General features: G+C 34.8%; 1 protein-coding gene across 1 annotated transcript; it reads left to right on the top strand.

Annotated features, from left to right (window-relative positions):
- The first annotated feature begins 993 nt into the window (after window positions 1-993).
- On the top strand, window positions 994-11923 carry LOC127720201 (uncharacterized). The gene is made up of 6 exons (XM_052226675.1): window positions 994-1136; window positions 1709-1856; window positions 2404-2486; window positions 3163-3304; window positions 4884-5008; window positions 11710-11923. Exons 1-6 carry the CDS (start codon window positions 1134-1136, stop codon window positions 11827-11829), a joined length of 621 nt encoding a protein of 206 aa, XP_052082635.1. The 5' UTR covers window positions 994-1133; the 3' UTR covers window positions 11830-11923.
- The last annotated feature ends 744 nt before the right edge of the window (window positions 11924-12667 follow it).

The raw sequence follows: 12667 nt of genomic DNA, 5'->3' as shown, positions 1-12667 counted from the left end.
AAGACTCATCATAAAAATAAGAAGATGTGGTATGATTGTCAATGCCACAACTCTCCACCAGAGACCAAATGATTTGGAAGTAATTAAAGGCTCTTGACTTAGGACAGGCACATACAAATTGCGGCGGGTTTAAACATATTTGATGGTGCCCAACTCTCCCTATTAAACATGGGACAGTGGTGTAACAGAACTGCATTTAAACAAATTATAAAAAATAGTTGAAAAAGTCTTTTAACTCATCAGATCGATACAAATCACAGAAACAACTAACAAAAACACAAAAGACACAAAGTACAGACCTGAGAGTACTCGCAGTTACTGAAAGGTAGTTCAAAGCCAATAACAAGTAATAAAAGATCATGTATCTAAGACTTAAATATCAATCAGTACACATCCAACATCCAATGGCATGGGTCTAGTATAAAGACATCATTAACATGACCTTGTCTTAATGAACTTGAACTCTTTGGTCGGGTTGTTGTCTCATTGACATATTCCCCATTTCCATTCTCAATTTTATTGAGTTTATATCAGATAGAATAGACACAGACATATACATTTTATGTCATCTATCGGATTAAAGCTGATTGCGCATCTACAAATGGTATGCAATCATTCTGTCGTCAGTTAAACATAAAAGGGGATGTTACACAAAAAGGTTCCACAGGAGAGAAAAAACGGACGTGCAGGAGGATTGATTGATTGATTGGTGTTTAACGCCACTTTCAGTACTAGTGACTATTTCGTGGCGATCAGTTTTTATTGGTGGAGGAAGTCGGAGTGCCCAGAAAGAACCACCGACCTTCGGTAGGAAAACGTGCAGAAGGAGATAATGACTCTCTGTCCGAATTTTTATAAAGATCATTACTTTCAATCTGAAAAATATTTTATTAATGGTGTAAAACACAGGCCATTTAAAAATTTCTATTAAAAAAATCATAATGAGTGTTGTTAATATATTAAAGCGAGTTATCAACAGTTACTGTACATGTATGTAATTTATCCTGTGGATATCCGTTTGATGTAATGGGCGCAAACATCCTTCCTGACATGTTCTTTTTTATGTCAACTACCCAAATATTATAAATTTAAAAGTAAGGGACTACTTCTTGTGATAATTTGATAATAATACAATGGTAAGACCTTTTGTTACGCGTATAACTTTTATAACGTCGTGTTTTATAGTAATTTAAAAGTTTGCCTATCTTGAAAGAAGAAATATCGTACATTGGCAGAATCTGTTGATGTCTTAAGACGAGTGGTTTTAGACGATGGCAAACTAAACTTAATATTTATTTTTTTTCTCAATGATCTGCAAAAACTTAAGATTCTTTCTGTGAGACGTTATCAGGCATGGTTGCCTTTTTCGTGACGTCACAATAGCATGACCAGAGGAAAGCAAGAACATTTATCGTCATTATAGATTTCTACCAATGAAGAATATTCAACTTTTCTGAGATAGTATTAAGAATCAGCTCGACAATTTTAGTATTTTAGTATTATATAATTAGTCAACGAAATTGTACGATCTTGTTTCGACGGAATTGCACGAACGTGGACAATGACTTCTTAATTGTACATTAAGGATAAGATAATTTAATATTTCTTTCCCTTTGAAAATTGAATACCCTGACGCCTGCAGTCCGACAATAGAACGGGAAACGATAGCGATGTTCATTGTATATTTTATTTTGTCCATATTTTAAAGGAGTTATTTTTGAAGAGGAAATGCTCTGGGATTGTTTTGGTTTTGTATATATTTATACATTGTTCAAATGGCAAATCCTGTTCAGTCTCCGATTGGATGGATGATCTATTTATACCACAGTTTGAGTTCTGTGGATTAAATAATCTAGGTACGTAATTTGTATGCATGGTAAAAATAACAGGAAGAAGATACAGAACAAATTCTTTAAGGAATGACTGTAAAAAATTTACTGTCTATCAAGAAATAACATCAAAAATGTGGTGCACACTGAATAACCCGCGTAACGGGTTATTAAAAAGTGTGCACCACATATTTTAGGTCATTCCTTATAATTTAATTCTAAGTTCCATTTGTAAGGAGTAAATCATGAAAAAATGTTGATGACGTCACGGTCACATGACAAAACTATTATGTCTATGAGCTGACAGATAAAAACTTTTAGCCAATCAGAAGACGTGTTACATCCAACATTATCTTTTTTTTAATAACACAAACCCTGACTACAGATATCAATACTTCTAAAAAGACTACGGTAAATTATAGATATTACTATAATAACAGATTTTTTTAATTCTCTTATTTAAACGAAAAGTTATCAATTATCTTATTAATTTCGATTTTATAGAAAAAAACTGAGATGTCCTAAGTACAGGTTAATTAGTTTGCTAAGATATCTATCGTGATTTTCATTGCAGTTTTCAGGGGAACTGTCCAGAGTAGTAACCTTACACAAGACAACAAAAAGATGTATGACATTCGCATAAATGAAGTTTTCAAGGTAATTTAAACGAATCGATAAGTTATCAAAACAAAAAAATGTAAAAAATGTGGACAAAACTTCGAAGAATAGTCAGACTCTGGTACATTAACATTATAAATGAAACATAAATGGTAAGTCCGTATAAAATATATTAGAAAACTGCAGGTTTTTTTGTTGATTACCTAGCAAAACAATATTTTTTAAACAAACAAATTAAGGAAAGGGATTATCTCTAAAACATTTGTTAAGGTCTATAAATTAAACATAACCAAGGGGACATTCAAAACTCATAAGCCGAAGGGAAACTGAAAACAGTTTTTAACACCATAGTCATCAAAGGTAATTGGTCATTCACAGATAGGAAAAATAGGCTGTGGACGTCGTATGGAGATAGTAAAATTCTTTCTGCAATTAAAGAACAGTGGTTTAAATATTTATTGGGAATCCGTAGGTGTCCTGACGTCAGGAACATTTCTGCCTCTTATCAACATGCCCTCATTTTCCATTGACAGTCCAATTTTTTTACTTGTTGTTTTGATTGATCATAATTTGTTCTCGTCCTGAAATCGTATGAAATATTTGCCACTACACGTTAAATATGCAAAAATGAATTATATCTGGGATCTTGCCGCATTCTGGGAAAAAAAGGTGAATTGTACTGAATTATCATTAGTAGACCCTTAATATCTTACAGAGACCAAAGGAAGTGACCATCTTTGCCAATTATACGGATGTTGTCCCTGGTGCTTTGGTAACATTTTGGACAAATTACAAAAAAGTCAAGTGCACCGTTGACCTGGAAAATCATGTTGACTACTACATTTTCACTGTATATGGTAAGCGTTATTGTGTTCATTTATGTGATAACTCATATCTGTCTCTCCTTGTTGACCATGGTGCAAATTTTTTAAGCATAAAATTAAGTTATAATGGATTTTAAAAAACGTAATGTTAATTTTCCTATATTTTAAAAGAGGATTAGTTATTACAGTAAGAATTGTCAAAATTCAGTTTAAATATTATTATGTTGTATTTAATATTCAAATTTATCTCTGATTTTATCTATTTATAAATTATATATTTACAAGCTGATGGCAAGAATCAAACGCATACTGTCGCGATTTTTCTCAATCTGATAAAAATACAAACCCCGTGTCTACAACGATCGAACAACTTTCCGTTCTTTTTTCCGTTCTGGTAATTTCACATCAGCCAATCAAATATCTGTCTCCATTTTTTGAAGGTGTATAATTATCGGTTCTAGCATTGATTTTTTTATTGATCAATTGAATTATAACTATATATTCATTCCTAAACAGAAATGAACACTTAGGTCCTACATCCTATCGGTACTTATACAAAAATTAAAATAAGGAGATGTGGTATGATGGCCAATGAAAAAACTATTCACCCAAGTTCAAATGAAGTGGATGTAAGCAATAACAGTCAACCGTACGGCCTTCATGAGAAAAACCCATACAATATAGTCGGTTATAAAAGGCTCAGACATGAAAAATGTGAAACAGTTCCATTGAGGAAACTAAGGCCTAATTCATAAAAAAAAACAATGAACGAAAAACAAATATGACAGACATGAACCAACGACAACCACTGAATTATAGACTCCTGACTTAGGCCATGACTGGCATATTCAGAATGTGGCGGGGTTAAACAGGTTTGCGGGCGCCTAATTCTCCCCGTAACCTGGGACAGTGGTGTAACAGCACAACATATGAACAACAAACTATAAAAATCAGTTAAAAAGGGCTTAACTCATCAGATCGATACAAAGCAGAAAAACAAGTAACAAAAACACAGACCCACAACAAAAAAGACACTAAGTACAGAACTGAGAGTACTCGCAGTTACTGACAGCTATTTCAAAGCCAGTAACAACTAATAAAAAAAATCATGAAAGGAAGGGAAAAATTGTATGTTTAAAATTGAGAATGGAAATGGGGAATGTGTCAAAGAGACAACAACCCGACCATAGAGCAGACAACAGCCGAAGGCCACCAATGGGTCTTCAATGCAGCGAGAAACTCCCGCACCCGGAGGCGTCCTTCAGCTGGCCCAAAAACAAATATGTATACTAGTTCAGTGATAATGGACGTCATACTAAACTCCTAATTATACACAAGAAACTAAAATTAAAAATGATACAAGACTGACAAAGGCCAGAGGCTCCTGACTTGGGACAGGCGCAAACATGCGGCGGGGTTAAACATGTTTTTTTGAGATCTCAACCCTCGTCTTGGAAATTAGCAGAAAAACTTTACATTCCAAACTGAGTTTACAAAATATATTTTGTTCCTGTTTATTATTGAAACAAATATGACCCCTACAAAATACGAATGGTCGGTGCCTAAACAAGAAAGACTAAATAGTAACTTTGATAACATATCATTTCTACAGGACGAGTCCCTGGTGAGCCACAGGAATTAACTAGTATTGACTGGATTGCACCATTTAATACCTTCACAGAAACACAGAAACGTGGTTTCCGTGGCCTTTACGATTGTGATGGATGCGGGGGATTTGTAAGTAGCATATATTAAACTTGGTGACATAAAATAGACACTACAACAAAGTCACTAGTGGAGCAGGAACTACTGACCCTTCCGGAGCTCTACTGAGCTCACACACTGTGTTTTTTTGGTGAGGTTATTGTTGCTAAACGTTTAGTGGCTGTCTTTGCCTTTTCGTTGATGTACTTTTTGAACATGACATTGTCTGTTTTTATTGGTTTCATATGGTCTTCTTTTTATCTTCTCCCACCTTTTTTTTACAAAACATCCAATCAATTTTGGATATCAGGATCGGATGTGCTGGTTATAGAATGATGTTTACAACACATACCGTAAAACACAATATTGATATACATTGTGTAGTACAAATAATCAATGTCAGTCTTCATCACGACGAGTGTCGCATATGGAGCAGGTTATGCTTACTCTTCCGGAGCACCTGATATCACCCGGTTTTATGTGAGGGACATACGCGTGTTACTCAGTCTTTATTATATTTATGTAGTGTTTTGTATACTGGTGTTTGTCTCGCTCTCTTCGTTAATTTTGTTTTGCCATGACTGTGTTAGTCTCTCTTCGGTATGGTATCGTCCGCCTCTTTTTTTAAACGTTTCTCATGCAATAATATAAACAAACATTTGACTTCTACAGGCATTACAATTTTTCCAATTAATCATGAAAACAAACAGTTTTTCATAAAAAATATTAATTGGTTTTACATAACTGCCAAGTTCTGACTTGTTTTAGGAGAAGATTACATGCATATTGTAAAAACCAATCTGATTCTTTGAAAAATTCCCCAAAACTTATTTTAAGATGCTTGGTTATTTGATAGACTATTTTTGTTACGACCGGCATTCTTATATGGAAACCTATTGTGTTCAACTTCTTGTTTACCTTTTATTTCATTCGTGTGAGGCAGACATAGCACAGGCTTGGGACTTGTCAAGAAATAAAAGAAAAGAGGCTAGCATTATCCCTTTTTACATTCCGCTATATAGTTGATATCTTCTCATTGAATAAAATCATTCTTTGGTGATAATGGCACCGTCAACGGAGTTGGGGTGACATATTGTTATTCTACGTTTCTTTTTTTTCCCTTATTATTATTATTATGGCACCCTCAACGGAGTTGGGGGTGACATACTGTTATTCTACGTTTCTTTTTTTTCTTATTATTTTTCTTGCACAAATTTTGTCCAAGCGAGTTCTTGGAATCCAATGGACCAATGTTGATGGAACTCTACTATAATGAGGACCCCCATGTAAAGTTGTGCATCTTGCTATGGAATGGTAAAAAATGGCCGCCGTTTCCATTGAAACAGCAAAAATGCCAAAAAAACAAAGTGTTCCAAACTGGAAGAAACTCCACAGGAATGGTAACTGGCATGTGCTGATTTGCAGTTTGACTTCGGAATTTTCAATATGGCTGCCGTTACCATGGAAACAGCTAAAATATCAAAAATTCTAACTCTTCCGTTATAAGACCCAACTGGATGAAACTTAATGAAAATGTTACCCAGTATGCCAAGATGTCAAGACAATATTTGGATACTCCAAAATGGCCGCCGTTGTCATGGAAACTGGGGGCAAGTTTAACATTGACCCTATGGGAAAATGCATAAAATCAGCATTTTCTTAAAGAGTATTTCACCAAAGTCAATGAAACTGTATTGATATATAACATGACATGTGGCAATGAGATGTCTGCTTTTAGAATTTTGGAATTATCCACTGTAACCATGGCTGCAGCATAAATGTCCAAAATTTCAAAAAAAATCAAAATGCTGCAAACTGGATGAAACTTTACAGAAATGGTAACTGGCATAGGCATGGTTGCATTTTGAGGTCGGAATTTTCAAAATGGCCGCCGTAACCATGGAAACAGCAAAAATGTCCAAAATTTCAAATGCTCCAAACTTAATGAAACATTACAAAAAGGATAATTTGCATGTGTAGATGCACTCTTTGACTTTGGAATTTTCTAAATGACTGCCACTCACCTGGCAACGGGGGAAGGGTGCCATCCGCTATTGCTTGCAATTGCAAATCTAGTTATGGCACCCTCAACGGAGTTGGGGTGACGTATTGTTATTCTACGATTCTTTTTTTCCTAAATCTTCTTCCACACATTTTGTCCACGCAAGTTCTTAGAATTTAATGGACCAATGTTGATGGAACTATACCATAATGTAGACCAGCATGTGAAGTTGTGCACCTGACTTTGGAATGGTCAAGATGGCTGCCGTTTCCATGGAAACAGCAAAAATCCGAAAATATTCAAAGTGTTCCAAACTGTACGAAACTTCACTAAAATAGTAACTGGCATGGCCTGAGCTGCATTTTGAACTTGGAATTTTCAAAATGGCTGCCGTTACCATGGAAACAGTTAAATTGTGAAAAATGCTAAATCTTTCATTATAAGACTCAATTGGATGAAACTTACTGGAAATGTTACCTAGTATGCCAAAATGCCAAGACGATACTTGGATACTCCAAAATGGCAGCTGTTGTCATGGAAACTGGGGGCAAGTTTAACATTGATCCTATGGAAAAACGCATAAAATCAGCATTTTCTTAAAGAGTATTTCACCAAAGTCAATGAAACTGTACTGATATATAACATGACATGTGGCAATAAGATGTCTGCTTTTAGAATTTTGGAATTATCCACTGTAACCATGGATGCAGCAAAAATGTCCAAAATTTCTAAAAAAAATAAAAAAGCTGCAAACGGGATGAAACTTTATAGAAATGGTAACTGGCATGGGCAGAGTTGCATTTTGAAGTTGGAATTTTCAAAATGGCGGCCGTAACCATGGAAACAGCAAAAATGTCAAAAATTTCAAAATGCTCCAAACTTAATGAAAATTTACAAAAAGGATAATTTGCATGTGTAGATGCCCTCTTTGACTTTGGAATTTTCTAAATGGCTGCCACTCACCTGGCAACGGGGGAAGAAGGGTGCCAATCGCTATTGCTTGCAATTGCAAATCTAGTTATGTCACCCGTACGACAATGTCGGGTGACATATTGCTTTTCCTCCGTTTCTTTATTATTATGGCACCCTCAACGGAGTTGGGGTGACATATTGTTATTCTACGTTTCTTTTTTTTCTTACTATTTTTATTATTCTTCCACACATTTCAGAATTGAGTGATACAATGTTAATGGAACTCTACTATAATGAGGACCCCCATGTGAAGTTGTGCATCTGACTCTGGAATTTTTTAATATGGCCACCGTTTCCATGGAAACTGCAAAACAGTGAAAAAATTTCAAAATTCTAAATCTTTCATTATAAGACCTAGCTGGATAAAACTTTATGGTAATGTTCCTTAGTATGCCTAGATGTTGTGACAATATTAGGAAATTCCAAAATGACCGCCATTGTCATGGAAACAGGGCGAAAGTTTAACATTGACCCTATGGGAAAACACATTGAAGCTGCATTTCCTGCAAGAATGTTAGATCAAACCTTCTAGAACTTAATGGATATGTAACATGGCATATCCCAAAGTGGCACCTGTTTTTTGGAATTTCGGAAATTGTACCCGTTACCATGGAAATAGCAAAAAAATTCAAAAATTTCAAAATGCTCCAAAATTGATGAAATTTACAACAATGTTAATAGACATCTGTAGATGCGCTCTTTGACTTTGGAATTTTCAAAATGGCTGCCGCTCACCTGGCAAAGGGGGAAGGGTGCCATCCGTTATTGCTAGCAATTACAAATCTAGTTATTATTATTATTATTCCACCTTTTTGTCCTAGAGTTTTCTCATAGATTAGTGGACCAATCATAATGAGTGGGTACCATAATGAGGACCACCAACTCTAGTTATGCAGGACACATTTGGAATTTTTTAAATGGCCACCGTTTCCATGGAAACTGCAACAATGTGAAAAAATTTCAAAAAGCCAATTCTTTTAGACCAAACCAAATGAAACTTTATGGAAATGTTGCCTGGTATGTGTGGAAGCACCGACTATATTTAGAAATTCCAAAATGGCTGCCATTGCCATGGAAACTTGGCAAAAGTTTAACATTGACCCTACGGGAAAACATATTAAAGGTGCATTTTCTTAAAGAATATAAGATTAAACCAAATGAAACTGCAATCATATGTAACATGTCATCAGTCAGTGTGGCATATGTCTCTGGAATTTTGGAATTAATAAGCGTTACCATGGAAACAGCAAAACTTTCAAAAATTTCAAAAAATGCTCCAAATTTAATGAAACTTAATATAAATGTGAACTGGCAAGTAAAGATGAGACTCTCCACTTTGGAATTTCCAAAATGGCCGCCGTTGCCATGGAAACATCAAAAATGAGAAAAATTGAAAAAGCCTTTAATGTACTGAAAATTTGCAGAAAGGTGTATAGCAATGCATATATGTGCAACCACTGTTTAAAATTTTGAATTGGCTGCCGCTTAGTGGCAATGGGGGAAGGGTGACATCCGCTATTGCTTGCAATTGCAATTCTAGTTTTTATTATTTTTCTCCACACATTTTGTCCAAGCGAGTTCTTGGAATCCAATGAACCAATGTTGATGGAACTCTACTATAATGAAGACCCCCATGTAAAGTTGTGCACCTTGCTATGGAATGGTAAAAGATGGCCGCCGTTTCCATGGAAACAGCAAAAATGCGAAAAAAATCAAAGTGTTCCAAACTGGAAAAAACTCCACAGGAATGTTAACTGGCATGTGCTGATTTGCAGTTTGACTTTGGAATTTTCAAAATGGCTGCCGTTACCATGGAAACAGCTAAAATATCAAAAATTCTAACTCTTCCGTTATAAAACCCAACTGGATGAAACTTTATGAAAATGTTACCCAGTATGCCAAGATGTTAAGACAATATTTGGATACTCCAAAATGGCCGCCGTTGTCATGGAAACTGGGGGCAAGTTTTACATTGATCCTATGGGAAAATGCATAAAATCAGCATTTTCTTAAAGAGTATTTCACCAAAGTCAATGAAACTGTACTGATATATAACATGACATGTGGCAATGAGATGTCTGCTTTTAGAATTTTGGAATTATCCACTGTAACCATGGATGCAGCAAAAAAAATCAAAAGGATGAAACTTTACAGAAATAGTAACTGGCATGGGCAGAGTTGCATTTTGAAGTTGGAATTTTCAAAAAGGCTGCCGTAACCATGGAAACAGCAAAAATGTCAAAAATTTCAAAATGCTCCAAACTAAATGAAACTTTACAAAAATGATAATTTGCATGTGTAGATGCACTCTTTGACTTTGGAATTTCAAAATGACTGCCGTTACCCTGGCAATGGGAGAACGAGGGTGCCATCCGTTATTGCTCGCAATTACAAGTCTAGTTTCTATTGAACTTGAAGTAATATGAATTACAAATACAAAAAGGTCTGATACATCTACCTTAGCTTGCATCTATAAGCTGACATTGCGAGTCGGTTGAAAACGGCACAGGAGATAACTACTTTTCCTATTTTTATCTTTCCTGTTGTAGTTGTACTGAAATGGAGGTTGTAACTCACTCAGGAAAATTTTTCTTTGATAATTTTGGCTTATATTTACTATTTTTAATGACTTTTTGATATTCATGCTTTCATTCATTATATATTTCATTAAACTCACACCAGTATCGATGCACTTTCGTGTTTTTGCCATGGCATTGTTAGTTTAGCTCGACTTATAAGTTTTGAATGTCCCATTGGTATCTTCCGCCTCTTTTTCAAATCTTTAAAGACATTTTGGAATAACTCATTTCGTTGTTTATGTCCATAGACATATGAGAAGCACAAATGTCGTTTTTAAATGAACCATATAAAAATATAGAATTGTTCCACCGGACAATTTTTCCCTGCACTAAAATCAACTGGCATATGAAACGATATCTCTTCTTTGATTCACGTTGATATTATAGTGAGCTCATCTGTATTTTTTTTAACAAAATATTCCCAAGTTGCATCCACATACTACGGCTTTGAGTTCTGTCATTGCAAGCCTGAAATAATTATCGGAAGCAGAGAATACTGTACTCTTTATAATGTGGAGGTGACTTCAAATACTGGTTCAACGAATTTTTAATACACTACAGATACGTCCTTTTACATGCTTCAGAGCCCTTAACTTTGTTTAACCCAAAGCCAAGATAAAAAGAAGACAAATGCTTATTACAGGTTATTATATTATTAATTTGATTACAAAAAGGATATATTTAAAGGGCTATTTAAATGAATAATTTGTATTTGATTTTCAATTTCAATTAAATTCTTCATTCTTGGCTATCAATTTCAGATTGAAACAAACAATTCTAAATAATTTGCCTATTGATTATATATTTCGACCGGACGACTGCAGTACATATGGTTGTGGTGATGCACGATTACCGAAATAAAATATGACAGACATGTGTACATGTGTATTATATAATAGCAGATGAAGTTAAGGTTTCTACCCCCAGGGATAGATATTACCTTAGCTGTTTTTGGCAAAACCTATCGGAATTTTTGGTCCTCAGTGCTCTTCAACTTCGTACTTTACTTGGCCTTTTATTATCTTTTTTATTCGAGCGTCACTGATGAGTCTTTTGTAGACGAAACGCGCGTCCTGCGTCCAAATTTTAAGGTGCTTCTCTATGATTAGTTCATTTAATACTTATTATTGATTTTAACATTTATGTATTTATATTTTTCATATTGCTGTTATCTACACCAGAACACTGGTTTTAAGAAATGTGACCGACGTCTTGTTAACGACTGTTACAAAGCCAACGCTGTGTGTGAAAGAGATGCTGGCCAGGAATGTAAATGGCGACTTATTGAGCCATGTAACTGATGTTCAAAATTTTGTATTCCCTGTATTGATGTTTGAATTATTGATTTTATCTGTAGTATAAGAATATAATTAATAATAAAATCATAGGGGAATACGTTGTTTCATAATTAATTTTAAAGAACTATAAGTCGTTTTCCTCTGTTCATCGTGGCGGTAACATTCGATTCTAATCTTAACTATTGAAGGTCAGTCACCGTACGGCGTTCAACAATGAGCAAAACCCATACCGTATAGTAAGATATAAAAGGTCCGACATGACAAAATGTGAAATAATTTAAACGAGAAACCAAAGGCCTGATTTATGTACAAATAAATTAACAAAAAACGAATTTGACAGACATCAGCCAACGAAAACCACTGAATGATAGATTACTGACCTCGGACAGGCACATACGAAATGTGATGGGGTTGAACATGTTTGCGAGCGCTATAAACTGTCCCCTAACCTGGGACAATGATGTAACATGCCGTTTATGACCAATATTGCTGAAAAAGTCATTATTACACAGCTTCGCCTCGATTGACAATGTTTTTCTTGCGGTAACAACAAAACATTTGTTCATGTCAATTAAATTTAAAAATTGAATAAAAATAAGTCCTATACATCAACATACGTATTTTTCAGTAATAGACTGAGCCGAAAAGCTGTATTTATATAAACCGGGCGCGGTCATCAGTGTTGCGTATGCTGATTTTCGTCAAAATATCATTTAATAACATTCCAAATTACCATCTCATCTATGTGTTATTTATATATTGACTACCTAAAGTTTATATATATCGATAATAATTGCGCTCGGTACATTTGATAAGGTGATAATGGCTTTGGTTTAGTATA

The sequence above is a fragment of the Mytilus californianus genome, unplaced genomic scaffold, assembly GCF_021869535.1.
Source record: "Mytilus californianus isolate M0D057914Y unplaced genomic scaffold, xbMytCali1.0.p SCAF_11, whole genome shotgun sequence".
Classification (NCBI taxonomy): Eukaryota; Metazoa; Mollusca; class Bivalvia; order Mytilida; family Mytilidae; genus Mytilus; species Mytilus californianus.
Note: the sequence above shows the minus strand (reverse complement) of the source record. Positions and strands in the feature narration are given on the sequence as shown.